General features: G+C 41.2%; 1 protein-coding gene across 4 annotated transcripts in view; it reads right to left on the reverse strand.

Annotated features, from left to right (window-relative positions):
- The window catches only part of TRAK1 (trafficking kinesin protein 1), a 145,168-nt gene that overhangs the window by 74,478 nt on the left and 44,967 nt on the right, over positions 1 to 25,723 (reverse strand). For all 4 annotated transcript variants that reach the window (XM_067291345.1, XM_067291344.1, XM_067291341.1 and 1 more), the window contains exons 2-3: positions 18,519 to 18,811; positions 449 to 643 (exon numbers count right to left, since the gene is read on the reverse strand). Coding sequence is in view for 2 of the 4 variants with exons in the window: in XM_067291341.1 (XP_067147442.1) it covers positions 449 to 643; positions 18,519 to 18,811 (488 nt within the window). In the remaining 2 variants the exon portion in view is untranslated. The remainder of the gene's footprint in view (positions 1 to 448; positions 644 to 18,518; positions 18,812 to 25,723) is intronic.

Raw genomic sequence — 25,723 nt, forward strand, 5'->3', positions numbered from 1 at the left:
ATATATGACCATAAACATGTACATGCTCAAACATGTATTACCAGAAATACCCCAAATCTAAAGAATAAGAGAGAATTTCTAATCAACTAGAAGTTGAACTGATACAGGATTTAAAAATCTAGATGCTCTCAGATTTTTCACAGAGCCTCCCTTCTACCAACCAAAACATAACCAAGTTTCTTACTTTACGACCAAGTGTAACTGAATTTAAAGGCTATGATATTAGATAAGGTGGAGATGCACATGCACAGATTACAAATGCAACTGCTGTTTTGACTAAATGTTTCCTTTGTTCTCTATCCACTACAGACCTGAAGAAAGCAATAAATAGCAGATACTTCTCTTGATTTTTGCAGTTATAACAGACTACATATATGTTTCAGTGAAGGTACCAAAAATGGTGCTATTTTATTCAATCTTCAGTACAATTTGTGAACTTCTGACTTACGGAAGTATTTCAAGGTCTCTTCTATTTGCTCAGTTGTTAAGTCAATACTGGCATCAGGAGAAATGAGAGGCGTATGAAGCCAGTCGTCGTGGTCATAACCATAGATCGTATCAGCTCTTAGCTTGTAATGAGGCAGCTGTTCTTCCAGCAGGCTGATGATTTCAACTTCAGGAAGATCGGTACTATTGCACACATCTGAGGAGAGACAGGGAGGGGACAGCCTGTTAGTTACTTTAAATCAAGTACTTTACATATAAGCTCGCAAGGATGTCATTTGCTTTGATATAACCAAAAATTTTCTGTATGTAAAGAACAGCAAGATACTAATTGGTTTAGAAGGTATGACTAGCCTAAATGATCAGAAAATGGGATACTTACTAGCACAAAATATGAGGGCATGCTCTTAGGGATGCAGGGACTCATCAGTTGAAGAATAAAGGGAAGAAAGAAAATAAACAGCGAGTGATGGCTAAGGCAGGGCAACCTGGGTATGGAGAAAGGATTAGCGCATACAGGAATTTACATTGTGATGTGCTACTTGGCAGATTATTTTTACTTTGTATGCTTTACACTTGTCCTTGGCTTGACTTTTGACCACATTTCAGTGGCACTATATTCTGCCTTTGCTGCTGGCAGACTTTTCTCAAGAAAAAAAATGCCAGGATTGAATGGCAGACAGCGTCATAGTTTACACCAAAGATGAACTGGTAAAGTTGGCTGCAACAACTTTTAGGGCACCAGTCAACACCATTTCCAGTTGCATTCTGTGATATTAATCCCTTCATGTCCAGAAGAATATTGAGTTTCAGCACAATTTTAAAAATGGGGACAGATGACTATCAGCAACGCAAAAATGCTGCAATTTAAATAGGATATTTAAATTTAGGACAAGAGGCAGCGGACAAGTTTTAACGTAAGAAGTTTCAGTTCAATGTAAAGAAAATCATTTTCCACCATGAGGGTGGAAAGCTACACAATAATAGATAAGCTAAACCTATTTTGGATGAGTTAGCACTAAGGAAGGCTGCTCCCATGCTGTACAATACAGTTCCATCTTTAACCAGTGCCATAACTCTTGCAACTGTTGCTAAAACTCACTCCACAGTAAACGGTGGAGACTGTCAGGGCCCTGAGTACATGCATAGGTCTTCATAGCCCTGACCAGGCTCACGTGGGACCCCCATTCGCACATCCTCTGCCTACTGCCCCACTGGGGCCCCCCCGACGGGTGTTGTGGGTGGGCCTGTGCCCAGCTCCATCCCCTGCTGATCCCGACTCATTCACTGAGCTTCCTGGATTGACCCTAGACCTGCCTCGTCAGTCAGCATTTGTCTGATGATCATTGGACTGTCAGTTTAAACCGTTACAACCAGCACCCTTGCCATGCTCAGGGACAGTGGAACCATGCTCTGCTGGTGACGACATGGCCCCTCCAGTCTTGTGGTTACCCACATCTCCCAGCTCATCTTCCCTTTAAAGCAACCCTGCTCTTGCTGCTCCCTGACAGACACCCATATTCGGAAGGGATAACCTCACTACTGCAGGAATGATGCAGACCTATGAGCTATTAGAATTAATTTTTGTCCAATTGAGAAGTTATATTGCCAGAAGCGTCACCCCAAGCATTGAAGATGGCAAGACCATTACTATCCTATCAGACCACAGGGCAGAGGATAGGAAGCTGAACTCAAACCAGGAATCTCCTGCCTATATCCTTTACTGGGTAAAGCCAAACATAGCTGGATACAGTCCCTAACCATCTAATTTCAGATACATATGACATTCCAGAAGCATTGTCAATACTTATTGCTCAGGAAACATTTTACAAAAAACTACACTCAAAGAAATGCCCAGTATGAATGGGCAGTGTCTGCGCTGATTACAAGCTATTTTGCTGGTAGTGCATATACTAGTAAATCAAAAGCGGGAACTGCGACACTCTAGTAACTCTCCCAAACTTCTAGTACTTAGCCAGAGTCAAACATACTACACACAACATCACAGACTTTTTTTTTTTTTTTTTTTTGATTCTAAAAAGTTTGCAAGAGAAGCTTGAAATTGCTCTATGGAAAACAAGCTACAACAACGTGCCACAGCCTGCTGATCTGCTACCGGGCCACTTGGCTCCATGTGTGGTTCCCCCTACCACACACAGCTTACCGAATCCCAAGCGGAGGGAAAGCTGTTGACTGAAACTAAAATCCACTAAGCGAAATTGGACTATACCTTGGGATGGCCCAAGGAGTTTATTATCTGCCAAGAAGTGCTCCCTTCTGCTTTCACCCAAATTGCTCTGCCATTTGTTGCGCATGCCCACACACACACGCACATATTCTCTTACACACATCCTTGTGCATTGATGTTAGCAGCAGGAGTGGGTGCTCACACCTGCAGCAACGCTATCTTTACAGAGCTCTGTGCAAATGCAGAGGTCAGCCTGCACCCATCATTTTAAGATGAGCCTGAGCCCTCACAGAGGGCAGCTAACTTGCACAGAGAAACAAGACCTTAAGCCCATGGTCCAAAGCTGAGAACTAATCCGCAAGTTACAAGCTGCTCTTCTTCCCTTGCTACCTTTTTAATCACTGACAATGACCATCTTGGTGCCTTAGTTGCTTTAAGGGGAAGATGAGCTGGGAGATGTGGGTGCCTTGTAACCATCTGAGTTCACAAAAGCCAACAGGATCTTCTAAATATACCTGTTGACACTCACTAAACTTTTAAAGACATGCGTGTGCACGTGTGCATGCACAGTTGGTTTTTCTTTCTTTTGGCTGAAATGTTCTGGTTTTCACAAGAGGAAAACTAAGAGTCTACATAATCAAATTGAGGTGGTGATCTCAGGAATAGGGAAAAGTAAAATATCTGAAAAATTCAAACTTTTAAATTCTCTCTGCTTTTAAATAATTTTCCAAAAGAAGTGGACTGACTTTATAGATGGAAAGAGGAAATTTTAAGCAAATAATTTTGTGCAGCAAAGTAAACTAGCTTCCCATGTCATAAAATGTAGCAAAAAATGGAAATGCAAGAGGAATTGCCACCAAAATTTTAGGAGAAAAAAAATATATATATATACACCCATTCTTAAAAGAAATTCATACAATTTTACTGCAGGAAAGATATTCATGTGAATGCAAAGGACAGGAAAGATGAGATTTATAGTAGAATACGAGTCAACCAGAACAATTTTTCTGCTCTGTCATATAACGAATCCTGAATGCTTCTGAGCAATTCAGAAGACCTAACAGTTGAAAAATATATATATTAATGAGTAACTGGAAAGACAACTTAGTATGATGCTGTTGTCATTAACTTCTATTGTGATTTTAAAATCTGTATACCAGCAGGAAATAGGATCAGGCTCTGATGTAATCACCTATTTAGAAAAACAGGACACAGTAATTATATTTGTGTATGACTAAATGTTAGTACACCATTTAAATCACGGCAATATTCTCCATGCTACAATTATGCAGTCTCCCTGTACACTTTCCCTCCCCTCCCTTTTCTGAAGGGCAGGCACTTGTACTTATGTGTAGGCACAGAGAGTAATGCCATCCCCCATCCTGAGACACCACACTTAGATTTTATAGAAGATACTGACAATGCTTCCAGATAGTTGTTTTTGCAATTTTAATCAGAAATATCCAAATACCTGAAGTATCTATCATATTGTGTGATTAAGTTCACTGAAGTCTAAGATTTCATCCAACAGGCATAAAACTGTTGCTGCCTCCTCTTGTCCCAAATGGTAACTTCATTTTATTGAGTTAAACATAACACTTTAATCCCAAACAGATTAATCATTAATATAAATGATACAGTAAAAGACAGTCGAGCCATATCCTTATAGATGTCTCTGTTGCAGACTTTTTTCTTTTAAAGAAGTACTCCTAATGACCCACACTTCAGTTAGAATCATGAGTTCATAATTCCTAAGATGGAAACATTTAACTAATTAAGTTGACTGTAATTTGCTTGTAAAAGTTTTTCTATTTGCCTAGGATGTCCAGAAAGCTGCAAGTTCAAAATAACACACTTAGTATTTCTGTGGTTTAAGTTAAGAGTTAAGAGGGAAGAGATTTCTCTCTTGCATTCTGCAGAAGTCTGAAGCTTTTGGCACTTCACAGAAGTAATTGTATATAAACAAAGTTTGTTAATTCTCTTCTCCCTCCCTATGATTTTTTGCAGGTAGTATGTTCTACTGCTTTGCTATCTTGATAGTTCAAATGTGGCGAGATATATAAAAAAAAATGCACGTGCATGAACACCCATCTCACCTCTTTGTGGTGCAAAATACGTTTCTCCATGCCCTACTCCTAGGATGATAAAGGAGATGCTGCTCAGTTTGCTTTATAAGAATCTCTGTAATTATCCTTCCCCTTTCCCTGTATGTTTTCCAAATGAGATTAAAAATTATCTCAAAGAATTTGGTTTAAAAAAGGACAATTTTGCTGCTTCCATTTCTAATCCTCTCCTTCAAAAAGTAAGATCCCAAAGTGGACAGAACAACCCTGTTGAGTTCTCTTCTGCATTTTTTTCTTACTACTTTAGTATCTGCTGGGTAATTATCAACAGATTGTTTATTAGTTTGTTCCACACCTTTCCACATATTGGCATTTGACTGGTGCATTTCCCCTTCTTTGAGCCTCTGAAACCTCTCCACCCTCTCCTTCCCAACTGCTTTAAGACAGTCACTAATGGTTCACTGATTGTCTCAGCTTGTTTACCTTTTCCAAGAGTTTTTTTTTTTTTTATTAGACTTGCTAGATTGAATACCTTTGACTTTATTTCATCTGCTCTGTCTCTTCTAACAAACACCCCTTATCCATCTAAAAATGCAGTAAGTGCAGTAAGTTAACTTTTCCTTGTGGCGATATGAGACTTCTTTGTAGAGATTGAAATGGAGATGGCATCTTTTTTCTCTCTCCAGTTTTTCCTGTATTATCTGTTGTTTGATCCCTTCACCATTAAGTATCAGAACCTCTACTTGCTTGTCTTCCTCCTGCTGCTAATGTATTGACAGAAATTTTTTCTTCCTATACTGTTCTGGCCTCAGAGAGCCTTGAAAGACCTCACCCACTGAGCAGTGAACCAGAAAGGGCACACAGTCCAAGCTGAACACCAGACAGAAGAGAAATCAATCACTTTTTGCCTTGCCCCGAAAAGACCCAAGAAGCTCAGAGTCCAAACAAGTCTACAGGGTTTTTTTTGTTTTTGTTTTGTTTTTGTTTTTTTTAAGCAACAAACCCCTTGGACTCAATTCAACAGAAAGCAGGTGGTAGACAGAATGGTGACTCATGCCAACAGGCAAGGGATAAAAGAAGGTTAAAGGGAGAGGGTAAAACAGGGGCACAAAGAGGTTTCACACGTGCAGCTCCATTAAAATTGGTTCTTAACATCTATCAGTTCATAAAACATATGGGATGATCTCGTTTGGGAAGGTCAACTTAAACCACCTTAAAGAAGCCCAGATTTTCAAAGAATGGGTGCTATCTAAAAATTAGGCCTTTAACATCAGCCAATTTGAGTACCCTGTCCCCAGGGGTAGATGGAGAGGAAGAAACATTGATCACTTTTTTTTTTTTTGGGGGGGGGGGGGGGAGGAAGGGAACATAATTTTTAGGGAAACCGTGTGAGGATAAGAATACTCTTGGTTATTTTGGGATGCACACTTAAACCTCTCCTCTGCTGACAAGTGAGCAAGGAGTTATCAAATAGCGAATGCAGTGAGGGGTCTAAAACAATGGAAACTGACTACATCAAAGGAGCACAGCCTCAGGGACTACTCTTCTCCCTCTGGGCACCTAACATCACAGAGATCACAAGAGACTGTGTAGGGGGCTGTTGCCTAATATCCTTCTCATCCTGCATCCATTCAACCATGCAATATATTAAATAACTTTCCATGCAGTGTTCAATATATATTTAGCTGTCAGTGCTACTTGGATGGGAGGAACTATGCCAGCATATCATGACCAAGCAATTCAACCTCAGTTTGAACTGAAGTTGGTAATTAATAATAGAGAAGGGAGACATTAAAAATAAGTACAGAGATAAGAGAATACTTATGACTTAATTATGGATGAGATGCATGAGAAAAGGTGATGGAGGGAAGGGGGAACCCCATGTAGACAGATATGGGGATCCCATTCTACACAGTCACCTATGCAGCCCATCTGCCACACTCCATTCCCTACAAGGCTTTTGGGTCTCACCTGTTTATTGCAGAACTCCCTGGTGAGCAGTCCTCAAAGCTTAAATTGCTCAAGAATGTACAATAAACCATGATAAAAGGTTAGTTCAACCTGCAATCCACAGCAGCATTAGACAGCTATGAGTGGATAGTCACTGAAGTAGATAGCTATCTTATTGTAGGAATGAAACAGCCTGACTGATAAACAGGGAGCACCTCTTCAATTCCTGTATCAATTTCACATAAAAGTTGTAACAAATCCAGAGAAAATAACCTAAAACAAGAAAGGAGGAAACCAGGACAGAACGTCTACAAATTTCAAAGCATGCTTTAAAGCCTGGTATCTCTAGGGGTTTTCAGAAAAAGCACAGCTAACCAGGAAGTTACAGTCATTGTATGGAATATAAAATATTTATATGTGGACTGTCTGGATTCTGGTCTGAACCATCCTGAACCTTTATAGTTGTATTGGTTTGTTTTCGAGCAGAGGCTCCCCTCTCAGGGTTAAAGGGTGCAGGGTTACTACAGAACCTCCTAGCAGTAGATACTGCCACCTGGTGTAAGAGCAGCCTTATTACTCGATTCCTGTAAGCCTGAAAAAAAAAAAAAACCCAAAAACCCAAACCGTTGTCAGACACTTCGATTAAGAGAGGGTTGTAATCGTCTTTTCATGTGCACTACCAATGGCTCAGCAGAACTAATATTCTCCAGTACTCACCAGCTTGAGTTTTTGGGCCTTTGTAAAACACTCCAGGAAAAGCTGCAGGGCTTAATTTCTCTCAAGACATTGCTCTGCCTGGACACCAGGCTGAGAGCCATGATCAGGTATCAAGCACAAACTCCCACAGCTGTAACTGGAGCAAAACCCACCAAGGAAATTCTCCATAATCCCAACCATGTTCAGGGCTGTGCTCAAGAATGGACAGGGCAGTGCACACAAGGAAAAAGGAGAAGGGTCATAAGAAAACTACTCAGAAACTGTACTGCTCCTGGAGCGCTGTGCTCCAGCCTCTTGGGCCTGACGGAGGCAGACAGACCCCCTGCAAACAGCTTGAAGCAGCTGTGCTACCCTCAAGTGCCTGCTCTAAGAAAAGGGAAAACTGCTGCTGTATGGAAGCAGTGTGTCCAGCAGAACAGCTATACTTTAGGCATGGCTTTAGTGAAATTCTGGGTTGCTTGGCAACTTTCAGAAATAAAAGTTTTGGTCAGCAGGCTGTATCATCCAGCCTACACATCTCCTCAGGGGACTCGGCTACGTTGCTTGCCTCTCAGTCCACAGCCAGGAGCAGGGCACCTATATTCCCCCCCCCCCCCTTAAAAAGGGGGCTCAATAGTCGTCTCAGGCATATTCCTGCATGTCCCACAAGAGAATTAAAATTTCATAAATTGTCACAGCTTTTCAGGGCAGTTGAGGAAAAGGCAGTAGGTAAGAGCACAAAAAGAAAAACAAATGGGGGGGGGGGGAAGGAAAACCTCTGGAAAAGCAGGAAGAATAGAGAAATCTATTCCTGTACTTCAGGCAACTGCCTACTCCTCTCCCTGGTACTCAGTCATCCCTCTGCCCCCCATCTCCCCCCTCTGCCCCCCCACTCCCCTTTGACACTTAACTCTCCAAAGCGAGTTTCAAACAGAGAAATTTAAAACTCTGTAAATGGCTGGTCAATAAATAACAGATAAATAAATAAATAAACAAAGCACATGCTACCTGAGAAAGGTCAGTTCCAGTGCGAGGCAGTGCTTACCTATCAGGTAAGAGAAACTTTGCCGCAGAACAGGACTACTGCATGAAGACTAAAGTCCAGCCACACGTAATGCAAGAAATTAAAGTTCATCATTTGAGGGCTATCTGTTGTTAAACACTAGTGAATTTTGACTGCAATTTTTGCAGCATGAGATGTGCACACACACACACAGAATATGAATTAAAAACTAAAATGAGTCCGTGTTCCCTCTCTGAATCCAAGGCTCAGTACCACTTGTAAAATCCTGTATACCTCTATATAAAATAAGATTCTGTAATACTTGCACCTTCACACAAAAATAGTAGAAAACTTAAAGCTTTCAAGTAGGAAGTGCCCTGCTTATGATTCTCAGTGTTCTCTGCATCCCCCCATTTTTAAATGAGTGAAGGAATATGCAACTCCATAATGTTACAAGAAGTCCCATTTCATCAGGCTGGGAAACTTCTGGAAAGTCCTTCAGAGAAAGGTCACCTAATGCAGCCTGACAACCAAGCAAGATGCCCTGACTATATTCGGATTCCCCTTTCCGGTCAGGTCACAAGCCCAGAGCCGAGGCACGGTCCAGGGCCGGCAGGCAGAAAGGTGGTCACTCCCTGACTGCTCAGCCAGCAGGTATTTCCCGGCTGTTTGGAGCAGTCCCACAGCCAGTTTTCCAGTACTTGCTTTCAGTTTAGACAATCATGGAATGAGCTGCTCACTACAGTGGTGAACAGATCTACATAAAAATGAAACACAGAAGACAGAAAGGACAGGTAAGAAACTTCAGCCTTGCAATCAGGCTGCTTGCTAGCGCACTGTAAAAGGAAATACAGTCTGTAGTTGCTTGTTTTTTAAGCTCTATGGGCTCACACAGAAACGCACATTAAATACAAACTGGGGTCCAGAATTACAAGCATTTCTTGGACGCTGTTTAGCCAACAATTAGTCTGTACATACAACATGCCAAAAGCCAGGAGTCATCATGCTCCTATCCAACTTCAGTTCTAAGGAGGACAGGATGGGGAGAACCGCATTGAGGGCTTGCAAATACTCCTGCTGAATTACTACTCAGGGCTGTACCTACATGGCGTGTGCTTTAACATACAGGGTGTGATTAGCTGCTGAGACGACACAAAGAAAATAATTCCTAATAAAAAGAAGATTTATCTTCCTCCCAACTCACTGACCTGCCCAAAGGGAAAGATGCCCTTAACATATCAAATTGTCAAAAGCCTCTCACTGCTGGCTGTAGAGCCAAATTGCAGAAAGAAAAGCTCTGCAATAAGAAGGGTGCTTCATACCTTTAAAGTTTGGCCTCTTCAAACAGCCATGGCAGCTTCTGTAACTTGACTCACACGACAGGATTTTGGAAGTGGCAAGTCCTGCCACACCTTTAAAGCTGGTTATCCAGTGGTTTTTCTAAACATGGAAAATACTGCACACAATTCAGTCTTCCATGGGAAAATAAAAACATCCTGCACCAACCTCAAGTATTCCCATTCTGAGCTGTCATAGCAATGCTTCTGCTGACCTGTAATTCAAGCACCACCCCGAGTCATTTATCTTGAAAGTAGAGATCCCAACTGGACTTCCCACTTCGTACAGGTGGGGCATCGTAGGAAAGGCAGGCAGTATTTACGGTAGCTGTGTGGGCACACTGAATCACAGAGCAGGAATGCTGGATAAGAATTCCAGCCCACGATGAAGAAGCAAGCACCCAAACAGGGATTCTTGTTATATTCTCCAGGTAATGCCATGTGCCACTTCAGCAATCTGACATTTGATATTTTAATTCAAACAAACATGCACTTACGAGGGCAAGGATAGGAATAGGAGGGGGAAAGACTTCAGTAGCTAGCCCCCCTCTGGAGAACAAGTCCAGCTTCATCACTGGAAAAGAAATCCTCCTCTTCCCCAAAATTAAGGGGGGGGGGGGAAGGGAGGAAGCATAGCACAGGACATATAACAACTCTCCTATTACAAAGGAGAACTGGTATGAAGGACCAGATCATTCAATATCATCCACAAGATTATTGCTGCCCAGGAGGGGGGGGGGGGGGGAAATCACTGCACTAAGCTGCCAAGGGAACTGGGGGAGAGAAAAAAAAAAAAAAAAGTTGTTGCTCCATTTCTGCCATAGCAGGCGCTGGCCAAGCCTGTCTGTGAGGTAGACAGACCATGGAACCCATACAGCTCCCAGGGTTCAGCCTACATCTGGATTTTTGGGTGCCTAAAGCACTTTGTTTCCAACATGTTACCTTTTTTGGGAGGGAATTCTACTTAAATCCAGCAATTGAAATTCTACTTAAATTTGCCGATTGAAAGCATTTTGAAGAGACAAGCTGGGAGAAAACTTGGCTTAGCTGGGAAGAAACTCCAGCTAAAGATGGGGACAAAACAGGGAAGGCAAAGGCTAACATAATAAAATCTCTGAAAACTGCAGTTTTGCTGTAAGGAACATCCTTTTAACACTGTGTTATTTGCTGGGTTAAAATCTCCCTACTTTGATTTCATCCCACACACACATTCCTGTTGGGTACTAAAAAGCTGAGACAAATCTTGGTGATGCGATGCCATTAAATTAGTACATCCCTACAGCACATTATGCCATCAATTTAAGTGAATTTTGCTTCAGCATGAAAACATTTCCCCTATAGACAAATGCAACCATATTCATGCATTTCTTTTTACATTAAACAGAAAATAAAAGGAAACACCATCAAAGGCCCTTCTTTTAGAGCAAGAACAAAAGTTATTCATATATCAAATGCATGCTGGCAACACACTGCTTAGCAGCAGTAAGAATAAAACACATTCATTAACCATTAGCATCTTCCAGACCTCAGAAGCAAAGACAGACTGAGAACGTGTCTCAAAAAGGCAAAGGAACCCATTGATAAGTCAGAGGACGTAAAACCCTGAAAAACAATTGTCCTGTTGTTGCTTGCTGTTTAGACCAGGTATGAAATGTGAGTATCAGCTCCTAAAATATGTCTGTCAATGAAACTTAAGTATTACCATAATCTATTCTTAATTTTTGCTTATGTACTGTGTTCTTTACAGATATTGACTTTAATGTAAGATATATTTGTTTTATGATGTACATATACATGTATATTGAGGAAGAAAAGATAAAGCTACACTCAGATTGCAGGCCATGGAGGAAAAATAATGGAATACAAGTGTTTTTCATGTATTTGAAATCACCAATAACCAAAATGTAGCTTATTAATCTTCCAATGCTGCTTCACAGGCACCTGATCTTAGAAATTCATTCTCTAAAGCACAAATCCAAAACAATGATGAATACTTGTAGCTCCCACTCTTCCCCACTCCAAGTAAATTACCCATTTAGGAATGACTAGTATGCATCCCCAAATGAGGGAAATCTAGAAATGGAGTGAAAGATATCACACTGGACTCTGGTAATATCTGCAGTAGCTTTCATGATGTCTCAAGAATTGAGAGTTTACACTAAAAATCACAATATATCATACTAGAAAGGGGAGTATAAGTCAACAAGAGGGCTGGACAAGTAAGTAGCATAGCAGTAGCAGCAGAATGCTTTGGGAGAAAGAAAGAAGGATAAACCTTTTTAAAGGAAAAAAAGAAGAAAAAAGAGCATGCCTGGGATACAGGTTAAGATGTAGTGTAACAACCTGTCATAGGAGTGGAATCAGGAAAAACATTACAAGTTACTAGTAAAGAGTGAGAGCTGCAAAATGACTGTGGCGAAGCAGAATGAAAATAATTGAGAGAAGTTGTGTGAAGTTCATGGAGAACCCAGCAAAAGCCAGTCAGAAAATTCGAGCAGAAGTAATGCTGTAGCAGGCATAGAGAACAAGATCATTTTGTTACAGTATGCTAGACAGAATTAAAGCCAGACTCAGAACGGTTGTAGTCATGCTCAAAGAGTTATCTCTTTTTAATATTACTAGGATATCTGGGAAGATTTAGAGAAAGAGCACTCAGAATTTAGCAATAGCTGTTTATAGAAAACAATAGGAAAGAAGAAGAGACCAAAATTAAAATCAAGTTTATGGGATGAGGCTGGTAACAGCAATAGCAGAGTAGCTGGAGTGAGGTAAGAGCCTAGGTTCTCAAGCTTCCTTTCAAGGAAAGACTAAAAAAGGTGGGAAAGGAGAAGGCTGGAGTGTGAATATGAGAGAGGTTTTTCAAAAGCGTGAACTTGCTGGATAAAGTGAACAAAGAACTGATATTCGCCAAGTCCTGCATAACTAAAATTAATAAATACTTACAGAAACCAGCAGGAGATCAGTGTAAATATCACTGTACACAGCAGTTAAAAACCTGGACCACCAGTGTCTGTGCAGACAGACAGAATCAGCAGGTTCAAAAAGGGGTTAGACAAAGTCACGGACATCAGTGTCCAACAACAAATGGACACTAAGAGAAGTGGGCAGGGATGTACCATCTATATCCCTAGTACAACAGTTCTGGATGATGGGGATACATATGCTGAGAACAGACTACCAAAAGTGGCTGGACTCATGTGCTCCCCTAACCTTGCATCTGCTATTGCCGCTGTCACAGTCACAAACAGACCACTGGTCTGACCCACGAGTACAGGTATGTTCTTAGCTTAAGTTACAAATTGAACAGTTCCACCAAGCGATGATCTTATACCTCTTCTCTCAAATCCACAAATCTGAGGGAAAACTGGGAAGAGGTACTCCACGACAGCAACTGAAAAAGGAGAAAGTGTTCATGCTGTTCAGGGAATACCCATGAAAAGAGAGAAAAGTAGTCATAACAGAACTCAGAGGCTCAAATGGACAGAAGCAATCCAAAGTTGTTACTATTTGATCAATGCTTCTGTAACCCTTTAAGAGGCTTAGAGTACAACTACCACCCAGCCTCTACCAAAAACCACACAGCACCCTGCTCAGCAGGCTCAGAATACCAAGCACGAGGCCTGGTATCTCAGTCATCCAGAGCAGGACAGCCAGGGATACCAGATTTTCTCATCTCCCACATTATAAGATCAAAGCATTCTAGTGACAACTTGCATCGCCAGAATCCTTTAGGAGCTATCTTGGGATAGTCAGCTTTGTCAGGCTGGGAACTGGAAAATCAGAAATTCAGCCTTTTTAACAAAAGCATGCACCTTGGATGGCATTGGGGGGGGGGGGACAGAAACATAAACCCTGCAGGCCTTGGAGATACCCTTTAAAATTAAGTGTTTGCAGAAAACTGGTCAGTTGTGCCAGTTGTCTTTAGAATCAGTGATCAGAAGTAGCCGACTTTGCCATGAAGAGTGGTACATTTGATGGAAGAGAACAGAAGCTCCATTTCATATGAGAAGAGAATTAAAGCCTGAATGGGGGGGGTTCGGGGTGGGGTGGGGGGACATGGAGAAAACCCAGAGAAAGCTTTCCTCTCCCAAAAATCTTTGTTGCTAGGAAATGCTGTTATGCTTGACAGCAAGAGAAAGTTGGTTTCTGCAAATGCTATAATTACTGATCAATGCAGTCAGCCCTATAAGTACAGTAAGGTTAAAAAAACAAAAACAAAACAACAACAACAAAACCCCACCACAAACACACACACACAGAACAGGTTATCATTGCAAAAAGTTTCCCAAGAATCCTCAGGGAATTGACCAGAGTAAGTGACAGCCAGGGAACACATTCCTGACATGCATCCAGAAAGAGTAATTAGTATAATGAATGAATAAATCATGGAAACTAATGAAGGAGCTAGACAGCTTAAATCACAGTCCATTCATTCTCTCCTTTTTCAGAGAAGGATGAAGGAAACTTGTGTAGCATATTAAACAGTTAGCTCTTGAACTACCAAGTATGCCATGCCAAAGCCATTGCAAAGAGTCTTCAGACATGCGAAAGCAGCCTGAAAGTTAACTGACTGAAGATGCATAGTGTTACTATGTTAGGAACATTTTAAGAGAAACAAAGAAAAAAAAAAGTGCAAAGTGAATTGTGATAGATATTTGGGTGCCAGAAGAGAAATTCTGTACTGCTGCATCCCTATTGCACTGTCCACTTCAGGCAGGACAGCATGTGTCTGACAGCAGCTGATGGACAAGGAAAAGGCAACCAGGCTAAGAGGCTTTTATAATTCACAGAATTGGAACATTTAGCAACTGACACTTAGTAATGATACTCTACTCTAACACCTCAAGATTACAGCCCTTCCTCCTTTACAAAAAAAAAAAAAAAAAAAAAAGTAGTCAGAGAGAAGGAAGTTCTCCCCTCCAGTTGGCGTTTCCCCCTTCAACACCTGACTAAACGTATCCAAGTCCACACTACAATTACAGTGCAGACACGGAAATCTCCAAAGGCACTTTGATTCCCTTTCTAACAAAGCTACACTACATGGTGCTCCAACACTAGATGGTGCTCCATTCATATTTGTATAAATGGTAATAAATGGTAAGCAGCAAGAAAGAGAAAAGCCTGAAGGAAGAAACTACTGGGATGAAGTAAGCACATAACATGCATAGTAGCAGAGTGCCATTTCCATGTCCTACTGTGCTGGCCCTACTGTCCACCAACCTCAGACCTGGAGTCTAGTGCTGCCCACTCTATTTGCCTCTAGGGGTTCCCCAAGTGGCAGCAATAGAAACTCAATAAATTAGCTACATTGAAATTTTCACTTAAAGCTTGATAGAATAAGTGATGCACCAGTAATAATTTTTTTGGGTAACAACTCTTAAAATATTCTCAAAATACATTCTTTTTAGAAATGGCTCCAGCAGCCCTATTTAATTTGCCCCTCTATGCTCAAATTAGTCAGCAAAAGTTCAGAATTGTATGCTTGTGCAGACGTGACATTTCTGTTTTAGCAACCACGGGCTTTGGATTGCTTTGCTACCATCAAACTTGGTGGGAAAGAAGTCTTTAAGGGTGCTGTCCCCCACTCAGTGGTTACACTGGCTTAAGGAAGTTTTTCCTTTCACCTCACTCCTCCTCGTCACCCAGGCCCCTCTCACCCCACTCAGTCCCTCAGTCATCCAGCACAACTGCTTTTAGAACACAGTAAAACGGATCAGAGGCGCAATCTAGCTCCCCTATCCCCCTTCTTCCACAAGGGGTGTGGGGGGGGGGGGGCAGGAGGAAGAGGATCCAGACCAGTTCCCTAAAAATAGCTCAAGTTGCAGTCCCAGAGAAATCTGCACAAGCACAGCTTGGGGGTGGTTTGGGGACAGGAAACATTAAAGCTAACCCTGTACCCAAGAAGAGATGCCTAGAGCAATCGGCACATGCAACGCACTCGCGGCCACGCTGCAGAGCGCTTACGCCCCAAGCGGGAATGAACACAAGTACTGCTGTCGGAGAGCACTCAAACGCTCTCCAGCAACAAACAGAACGGATTAAAAATAAATAAATAAATAAATAAATATCTTTGAGCACCAGTGGCTTTTTCTTGAAAAATTAAAAAGCAGTAACATGAAAACCATATAATTGGTTCCTAGGCTTAGGTTATGTCACAGTCAACTTCAATTTCACTATCACTAGGTGGTTATGCTTCAGCGAGCATCACCAGACAGCACTGTGACTCAGTTTCCCAGGGTTTTTTTTGGTTTGTTTTACAGTGTTCAAGCATTTGTTTACAAGAATTTTTGAAGACTACTTTTACAATACCATCTGCATCTTAGACTAAAAGAAAGCAGATTACCCCGATTGCTGCATTTGAATATCCCTGCTTTAGGACTAGCCTAGGCTTGGCATCAGAAGAAAAATTACAATATACACAGACCTGATAAAAGCAGTTTCTTTCTCATTGAACAGTTCAAAGCACAAGTGTTGCTGACCTGTCAGTCAGACCTACACATCAAAGCCTTCATATTAAGATTTCAGATAATCCTCTTTTCCCCACAAGTATCCCTCTTTCTGCTTGTTTTGCGTGAGCACACTGTATACCAAAAGTGCTCCATTCTTCCATCTGACAAAGTAGAGATTTTGCAGTGCAAATACAAGAACAATTCCAAACTCTCTGTCTATGCTCTTTGACATCTAAAAAGCACAATGAAGAGCTGTAAATCAGAATAATCCATTCTCAAAAAAGAAAGCTATTTCTACTGCGAGTCTTGACCATCTTGTCTCTAGGTGACAATACAGTACGAACTTGTTGCTGCAGAACAGCTGATCATTGAAAACAACATTACAGGATCAAACCACATTTGGCTGACAACCAAGCAAGAAGAAAAATTCAGAAAGTACATCATGCCTGAAAGTAAGTGAGGTAGGAAAACATGCATTGACTTCAACTTAAAAAAACTACTTGGAAAAATAGAAAGAAAGGAAAACAGAGTTCACCTTGCCTTTTACGGAACCGTAATCAAGAAGGTATTGATTCATGGAAGAAGTGGGTTGTTCAGACACGTAGTCACAAACAGAAAAACAAATATTAAAATCTTGCTGCTTGCTTGCAGAGGGAAAGGGAGAAGACAAGATACCATCAACAGCACAACTAGCAGGAAAGGTCCTTCTGCAAAGGACTTGGAAAAATTGAGATATTCTACCAGGAATACATCTACGTAATGCCTGGAGTTTCCAGTCTACTTACCAGGCAAATAACTAGAGGGCAGTCAAAAATGAGTGTCCAGATTATAAACTAACCACTGAAGAGATCTGAACATGATACAAGGAAGGAGGGTGGAGGAGTTAGTTTCTGTTAAGAGAACATTTATTTGATGTAGAAATGTACCTGACTGGAAGTGACTTCAGTCACTTTGCTTCTTAAGGCAAAAAACCTTGAGCTTTCCCAGTGGCTGGAAACACCCTCCTTGCCCCACCTGGTCCTCAGTTGTGTAGTGAAGCAGTTGTGCTTGGCAAGCAACTCCTGAGTCCACAGGCATGGGCTTGCCTTCCCCCCCCCCCCCAATTAAAACAATCATTTAACTGTGTTTTAAAAAGAATCGAAATAGAGAAGGTTATAATGGCGGGGTAGAAAGTTCCAGAGGGTAAATTGATGGCAAAAAACAAACTTCACAAGGAATAAAGCCAAATTCTAGCCAAAGTCTTACTTTGTCATCTGAAGTTCTGGGTAATTCTGTCATTAGTTTCCTCTGCAACACCTAAGTAGGCACTGTAAGCCTCCTTCTCTATTCACAACAGTGTTCCCTGTACTGATCCATTTTTATCCTTACACCCATCACTTCAAGCAATAATTGCTACATTCCCACCCTGTTCCTCAGTAGGGCCTATGTATGCATGCTCTTATTTCTTCCATTGCTGGGATGTAGGGAATAGGGGTATGCAGTGCATCTCTCTCCTTTTTCAGGACATCAACCTTTAACAACTACACAGCAGCTGGGCAGAGCTAAGGTAAAACATACTACGAAAGTACTTATTGATGGTCAACATTAACTATATCTCTGACCCACAGATGATTCCCAAAATGGCTGGATGTACTGCCATCTGGCAAGCAGTTAGAAGGGCCCCAATGCGTTTTTCTTCAATCTTCTCATTTCGCTCTGCTGAAAACTCAGCTGAATCCCCGAACCCTCCCCAAAGACCTTGGAACTGACAAGGTCACAGCTCCAAGCAATCTTTAATCTAAAAGCAGCCTCACAGCTCAGCCAAACCACACATTTGGAATGGAAACTGCCTGTCATTTGATGGCCATATCAGTGACTAAATTGAGTTACAGTGATTATTCAAACACAGGAAAATTGGGTCAACTGACCACATCATTAAGAACTGAATTCTATTTAAATACCATGTTTAAACACATATTCCATTTATTTGCATGAACTCTGTGATAAAGACATTTAACCTTTCATACAAGCATGCAGAAGGAGCAGTTTCTTATGCATTAACTATTACAGTTCCAGAACTAATGTAGCAAAACCAGAATGGTTTTGAAAAGCAGAAGTGGATAGCCAAAACATTGGCTGCTATCTGCTGCTCCTCCCATCCCCCTCTTGTGCAAAGCAATTCGTGTATCAACATAAAAAACCCAATTACAGTGAGCACTAGGACAACCATTCCATCATTTTAAGCTGCAGTATTTTCCTCCCCTTATTCCTGACTCTCAGTTGGTCTAACAAGAAAGAGAGTGCAGAACAGCAGCAGCACTATGCATAAACCAGACACCTAACCAACAGCTGAACAGCTTAACTACACAACTCCATATCCTTCCCAACATAAAAAGCTTTATTGCTTACCAGTAATGGTGCAGGCATCTCTGTACTCTCTGCAGTCTCGCACATCATCTTCCACTGCTTCACTTACATAGTGTTCTTCATGAATGCCTGTGTCACAGGCTAGGACTGCATGGTTCGACAGCTCTGAAGGAGGCACAGTGGTGGCCAAAGTGCAGTCGTGCAAAGCTGTGGTGTCCAGCTTGGCAGGTTTCAGAGGGTTGTACAAACTGCCATCAGGGGGACCAGCACTGGAGACTGGGTCTGGCTGGCAGAAACAGAACTCTTTCTCTTTGCTAGAGTTGGCTTTGAGAAGTCTGCAAAACACAGAAAAGCAGCAAACGTTTAATTCAAGCCACTTCAAGCAGCATAAATTAAAACAGATTAACTTTTTTCCTTGAACATTAGTTTATCATGACCAATTCAGCAAATACTAGAAAACGAATACACTGCACAGAGAGCTGCCAATGTTTGCGCCTTGTACAGTTATGTCCAGTAGAAGAGCATTGTTCCTTGCACAGTGTTGTTTACCAGAATTTTGCCTAGCCCATCTTGAAGTAAGCATAGCCCATCAGCCTTAAGACACCTTGGCTCATTCACCTTTCTCTCACCTCAGCCAAAGGAGAGCTGTATGTGACCCAGGCCAGCCTGCAGCGTGAGCCATGCTGTGCAGAGAGACCCCACATCAATGCATGATTTTCTGATACCTTAGTAACATCATCATTTGAAATTGGTTGATACCAAACAATGCACAAATGATTCAGAGCTGATATTATCACCCTGATAGGCTTATCCTCTCCACTGGATCAGCATGCACAGCCTGGTCCTGCCCTGCCAGACTGCCTAGACAGTCGGCATCATTGCTCCCTTTCCAGCCAGGTAGCATCTGTGCTCCCTTTCCAGAGCGCGCAGGAAACCGGAGGGGAGTAAGTGAAGGTGTAGTGGGTTGAGGGAGTATCCTCTCATCCCTACTCTCAGTGCTTCAGCCTCAAACAGGGGACAAAGACCCTCCCAGGCAGATACTGATGACCCTGGCAAGATTAAACTGGCCAGAAAATAAGGGAAGAAAAGCAATTTCTATCCAAAAGCCTCATTGAACCTTTTGGATAAGGGGCTAAAAGTACTGCAATAACTGGTGATATGATACTGTTTTGGTTATCAGCACTGTAAGAAAAGATGCAAATCAATCATTACTGCTAGCAAAAGAAAATAAAATCATGGCATTGCAGAAAATCAGATGTGGGAAAGGACTTGCATGGCAGGAAAGAAAGACTTCATATGTGCAGTCATAATAAGGTGTAAGCAGCAGCTTAGGAACAGGCCACACAAGAACCCCTGGACTACACTGGAAAACCAGAGAGTCAGCCAGCAAGACAACACTAATGCACTGGTTTGCAAGCAGAAGGTGTGGATGCAACTTCATACGCATGTGCAGCAACATAACGTGCTCTGTTCAGTGCGTCACTGAGAAACGGAAAAAGTAACTGTTCAGGGAATCCTACGGGAAAGGGTAGCTGCCTTCTGGGGGTAGCTGCTCCCACTCCTACCTTCTGGGGGTAGCCGCTCCCATTGTTTCAGGGACATAACACAATACATTTACAGTACTGTACCAACTTTCAAATCTTATCTTAATCTATTTTTCCCTTTCACCACAGACATAAGAACAACAAAACAAAATTCACTCTCCCTCTCAAGGGGGTCCAACAATGACTTGTTTACATTGAAATTAGGATACCACCAACTGGAAAAGGGATAGGCAACTCTAACTCTGAAAAAATAAAACCACATACACATCATGACATTTCATTAGGTTTTCCTCAATAATATACATTTGTATTTCTGCGTGTTGTGGAATAACCTGAAAATAGTTCTCATAGTCAAAGCCTCAAAACCTGTATTTTAAAATAATCATAACAGTTACAGGAAAAGAATGAGATAAGACAATCACATTTTTCCCTGTAATCAAACGCTAAAGTTATGATGGCATACTCTCAAACTAGTGGTACTCTGCTGTAGCAATCACAGGAAAAGAAAGTTTCACATGAGTGCTTTAACAGAAAATCTTACGATGCCCCTGCAGAACATCCATTATTTCTGCACTACTAAAGTACATACTGAAAAGAACAACGGGGTCACTTGTACTGATTATTTTTAAATTGGTCCCCTTTCAAGTGGCTCTTTTGGAATAACAGGAGAGAGATTATTGATGTTAAAAATTAATTGTTTAAATGAAACCAGACTTAAAATGCAAAACTTTATTTTTCCTCTGAATTTAAGATAGAAACAGCACAAACTATGAGCAAGAAAACATACTGGCAACACACAGACCACATGATTAAAAGAGGACTTCATTTTGTCAGAGTTCCTGTCACACATCTGTGAATCACATTCATTTGGGGAAACTGTCGGATAAGTCTGTTGCTGCTAGCAAGGGCATGTCTGAAAGTACTTAAGTGAAAAGTGTGTAACAGGACTTTTCACACCCTTCTCTCCCCACTCCTCCCCATGCCCTGGCTTTGCAGCACCAGGACACAAGCAGCATATAAACACTAACAAGTGAAATAACATTGATCAACAGAAGTGCAATTTGTGGGCAAAAGTCTTTAAGCAAGTTTTGAGGATCTGAGATTTTATATTTACAACTTTTCCGGACACTCACATTCAGTATTGGACATACCTGATCATCTCTTCTCGCTCAACACGTTTTCTCCCACATACTCCTGACCAAAAATACCTTTGGCCAGAACATAACGTCGCAAGTTTCCCTAGACTCAGAAGTTTGTGTTGAAGGAGTTTCACTTTCCCCCCCTCCACCTAGTCTAACATCCACCTCAGGGATGTATCATCACACTAGTCCTCCCTTTCCTGAATGTTGCACTACAACAGTTTCTGCCTTTAACTGCACTGCAAGATAGAGAAAAATCAGACCAAAAAAGTGCACCTATGGGAACTACCAGCAAATACAGCTTAACTCCCCCCACCCCACAAACACACCCACAAAACACCACTAACAAGTCAGTTTGCATGGTCTGCTGCAGAAACCCATACAAGATTTATGTGAGAAAAATTCTGGATTAAGGAAGAGATCCTGCCTTAATCTTAAAACATTGTATCTTACAGAAAACAAAGCAAGCATAACTGCATGTACTTGCTGCCTTTCAGACCTTATTTAATATCACTGACTTCCCTATCTACAGTAGAAAAAAGTTTGGACTGTATCTAGCAGATCCATAGCAGCACTGTATGCATGGCCTCTCTTGCAAGACAAACATTATCCCCTAACCCAGGCACATATTAAAAACAAAACAAAACAAAAAAAACACACACACAAGAAAACCCCCACCATGCACCCAAAAACAAACAAAAAACCCCCTACTCATCTAAATCTTCCCGTTGCAGAAAAATGAACTATAACTGAGCAGTATTCACCCGAGTGCCAAAGCAGCCATTAAGAGAAACAGGCCTATACCCATGAAACATGAATATTTCGAATTCTTCTTTAGTCCAACCCACATCTGTACATATAGGAGTCATAACTAGAAGACAATACAAAATGTTATTGCAGTGTTTTGTGTTTACTCCTCACATCCAAACAAGCACACAATTTACAGGTCAAATTACAACTTTTCCTCGATGAATGTACCACACATTTAATTCTTTCTATTCTATATGTCAACAGCAGCCTGCACACAGGATTTAAATAACTTTTCTCTTCTACCCAACATAACATAATCCAGCTTTTGCCTCGGTGGCTGGACTGGCACCATTTCTAACGGTCTAAAAACAATGACAGTTTGGGGTCCATAAACAGAGCTTAGTCTTTAGAAATATTTAATTTAGTATGTTTGAACTTATTTCTTAGCTTTAAAACTGTTATGAGAATTGTGATTTTTCTGCAAAGTTTATCATTTAAATATTTTTAACCAGGTCACATTACTCTGCAGAAAAACTGATTTACAAGCTATTTGTTAAAGACTCCTTTAAAACTTGCATTTTGTAATAGGCCAAATCAGCACTGCTGGAGCAGTACTGTAAGAGCAATGGCGCTTTTCTGAAACCACAGGAAGATAGTGTAGAGCAGCGTGAAGACTTGCACCTGCACACCTTGCAAGCCTCCCCCATACAATACCCAGATGTTGATCTAACTCAAAAAGAAAAATCTTAAAATACAGAATTTGCATAGCTATATGTAAAGCCTAAACTTGATGTACATCAATCACCACTATCATGTAATGGTATATCTACACAATATTTTGTACTCTGAGTACTGTTGAATGAGGACTTGGCCAAGTACACTGTCTGGGTACTGATGGCAGAGTACCTGTGGCAGCCCAGATTACAAGAGCCAAATCGAAACTGAATTGTGGCTAACCAGCAGTGCGCTCCGTGCTAAAAAAGCTACCCAGCTATAGGTACCTAGACAAAGCAGTTCAAACCTGAGATATATTTACATTAGACAATAGCCAAATTTGGGGGGGGTTGAGGCAAAGAAAAAAAAAAATCTCTGTGTCAGTCAGGCAATTTTATATTTCTGGGTTCTGGTCATTTAAAAAATTTTTTTCTGAGGGTTTTATTTTCAGTGTGTTGGGGTGAGGGGCTGTTTCATATATTTCATACACGTGCAAATAAAACAAGCCACTTCCTGTTTCAGCCATCCAAGATTAAGTTTTTAGGCAATCAGGATTAAACACAACCTGAGTGTAACCACACAAATGAGTTGAAGCATTCCTCCCCCCTGCCCTCCCTCAACCTCCCTGAAAGCAATAAAAGAGATGGAGCCACCCAGTGATGTGCCTCTCCAGAGACCAGCAATGCCAGCAGGGCATTATTTGTAACCTTTTAACATTGTTCTCACTACCAGTCCCGATGGCAGCAACAGCAATTTGCTCTAGCCCTGAAGTGTCAGAAACCTTGCAAACAGCATGCTACCCAAAAGCCACAGCCTGTTGCCTGTGGCAGTTATTAAGTTTTCAACAATTTTTAGTTTTCTAGTTCAGATTTTCAGGATCAAAGAATCCTTATATTCATTAGTCTAAAATGCCAGCTTGACCACTGCAAGCAACTGAAAAATTAAAGAAACACTTCTTTAAAACAGGGAAAGAGATCTTTGTAGTGCTTCTGATTATAAAAATCTCCCTTCTTCTTTGCTTTGCTGCACATGCTCCCATACTTTGTACACCTTAGCAATTTGGTTCAGAGCAGTAGCACTGTTTTGAAGCAAATCCCATCTCCATTTACCATGAGCTAGCTGGTTTCTCAGAACAGCTTTGTTGCACATGAACTTGATTCCTTTTTGAGTAAGAGAACCTGAAAACCCATCCCCAAAACATGCTTCAAATGCAACCTGCTGCCAAACAGGGACACGACACTTCAAATAACCCTGTGGGCCACACGACTGCAAGGTTCTCTGACATGCACCAATTACTTTCTTCCTTCTTCAGAAAGCTTCAAACTGCACAGGTAGCGGGAACATTGAGCCCAAGGCACCACGCTAAATCTAATCCAAAGTAACCCCTGCCCCCCAAACCACTAATGAAGATGTAAGAAACCTCAGTGCCAACAACTCTGGTCTACTGATCCATCCCTACTGACTAAAGTACTTGCTAATTTAGGCAGAGCATCAGGGTACCAAGGGATTGAGCGAGCTTTCCACTCTAAGCATCTACAGGATCAGAGCTCTGTAGCTACAGGCATTCTCATTTACTAAATGTGAGGCTTAAACACTTCAGAAGGTTTCAGGGTGTGCAAATTCCCCCCTTTACGTACTCGCAAGAAACCCACCTGAAATGTTTTTTCCTGTTTTGCACACCACTAAGTCCACTAAACACCTGTCTTACTAAGTTTGCAAAGTCATTTTTTAAAAAGAAGCCTGAACCTTATTATTTACGTGGAAACCTTTCTTCAGGTATAAAACACTTCATCTAGACACTAGAGCAAACCAAAGCCAGTTTTTCTGTCTGTCCCATCTGTGAATTAGATTAACACCCTGGCCTACACCCAGCAATTCAGAGTATACTCTTCAATCTGTGGCTTGGAATACAATCACTGAATCTGATCAGAGCAACTTAGTAAGACTTGCCTCAAGCATTTGACTTGCTCATTTTTCTACTAATTCAAAGCCTGCATTTTCAAAAGCTTGTTTTGTTTTTAATTTAAAATGTTTTCTTCACTAAGTGAGTGGGTGGGCTCAAAAGCCAGTAAAAATGACTACATCCATTTAAACATACTTTTTCAGATCATAAAAAAATAACCATTTGCAATAGGTCTAGCTTTAAGATATCTATGGAGTCACTATTTAAGCTTTAGATAAACACTGTATGTGATCCCAAATATTTTCAGACTTGTTTTAACCTTGTGCCTTATTATATACCCTCTTATCAATCATGGCCCCCCCACTTCAGAAGCTGTTTTAAATATGCAGAATGTTGACTGCTCAGTTGAACCTCTGATTAGAGGGATATAAACAGTCGAAATATCGTAGCTGAGTGACAGAAAGTAACAAACAGTTTATCTATCTCCAAACACCAAGTATTGTTTCTCACGTTAGAGGAGATCAGTATTTTCACTGCAATTTAAAGGGATAAATATCTTGGACAACTTTGTTTCTCCACTTTGCTTTGAGGGCTGGGCAGCATCCAGTGCTTGGTCACTCTCAGTATTTCCTTCATGTGGTCAGTATGAATCTTTCACTGGCTGGCTGGCGGAAAGACAGAGATTAAAAAAAAAAGTCTAATTCTTGTCCAAAGAGCAGAGCACTCTTTAAAGCCTAATGAAACCAGATGGAGACAGGTTATTAGAAGCATCTCCTAAAATACATGCTAAAGGGATATCAAGTCAGGTGCACAATGAGAGCCATTACTGCAAACATGTGTCTCTAAGAAAAAAGTTAGTATTTCGATTTATTAAGAGTGAATATCCTACCTCTTAGGTTTAGCCGAGAAAGATTCAACAGCAGTACAAGTGTTTCAGATGGAAAGAAAACATTTAAGACAATTAGTAAATAGGGCTTTCACAGAGGTAACAGCTACAGCTGGGATACGGCGAGATGCACGGTGAGGAAGGACCCATTACCTAAGCCAATCCTGCGCTTCGTGCAGTCGGGCTCCAATCAAGGGCTAAACTACCTAGGCAGTGATACAAACGAACACCAGTCCACATTCAGGTTACAACCTTATCTAAAGCCACTTTTAGTCATTCAAGAATCTTTTTATCCAACATCTTCCATTGAC

Source organism: Apteryx mantelli, chromosome 2 (assembly GCF_036417845.1).
Source record: "Apteryx mantelli isolate bAptMan1 chromosome 2, bAptMan1.hap1, whole genome shotgun sequence".
Taxonomy (NCBI): domain Eukaryota; kingdom Metazoa; phylum Chordata; class Aves; order Apterygiformes; family Apterygidae; genus Apteryx; species Apteryx mantelli.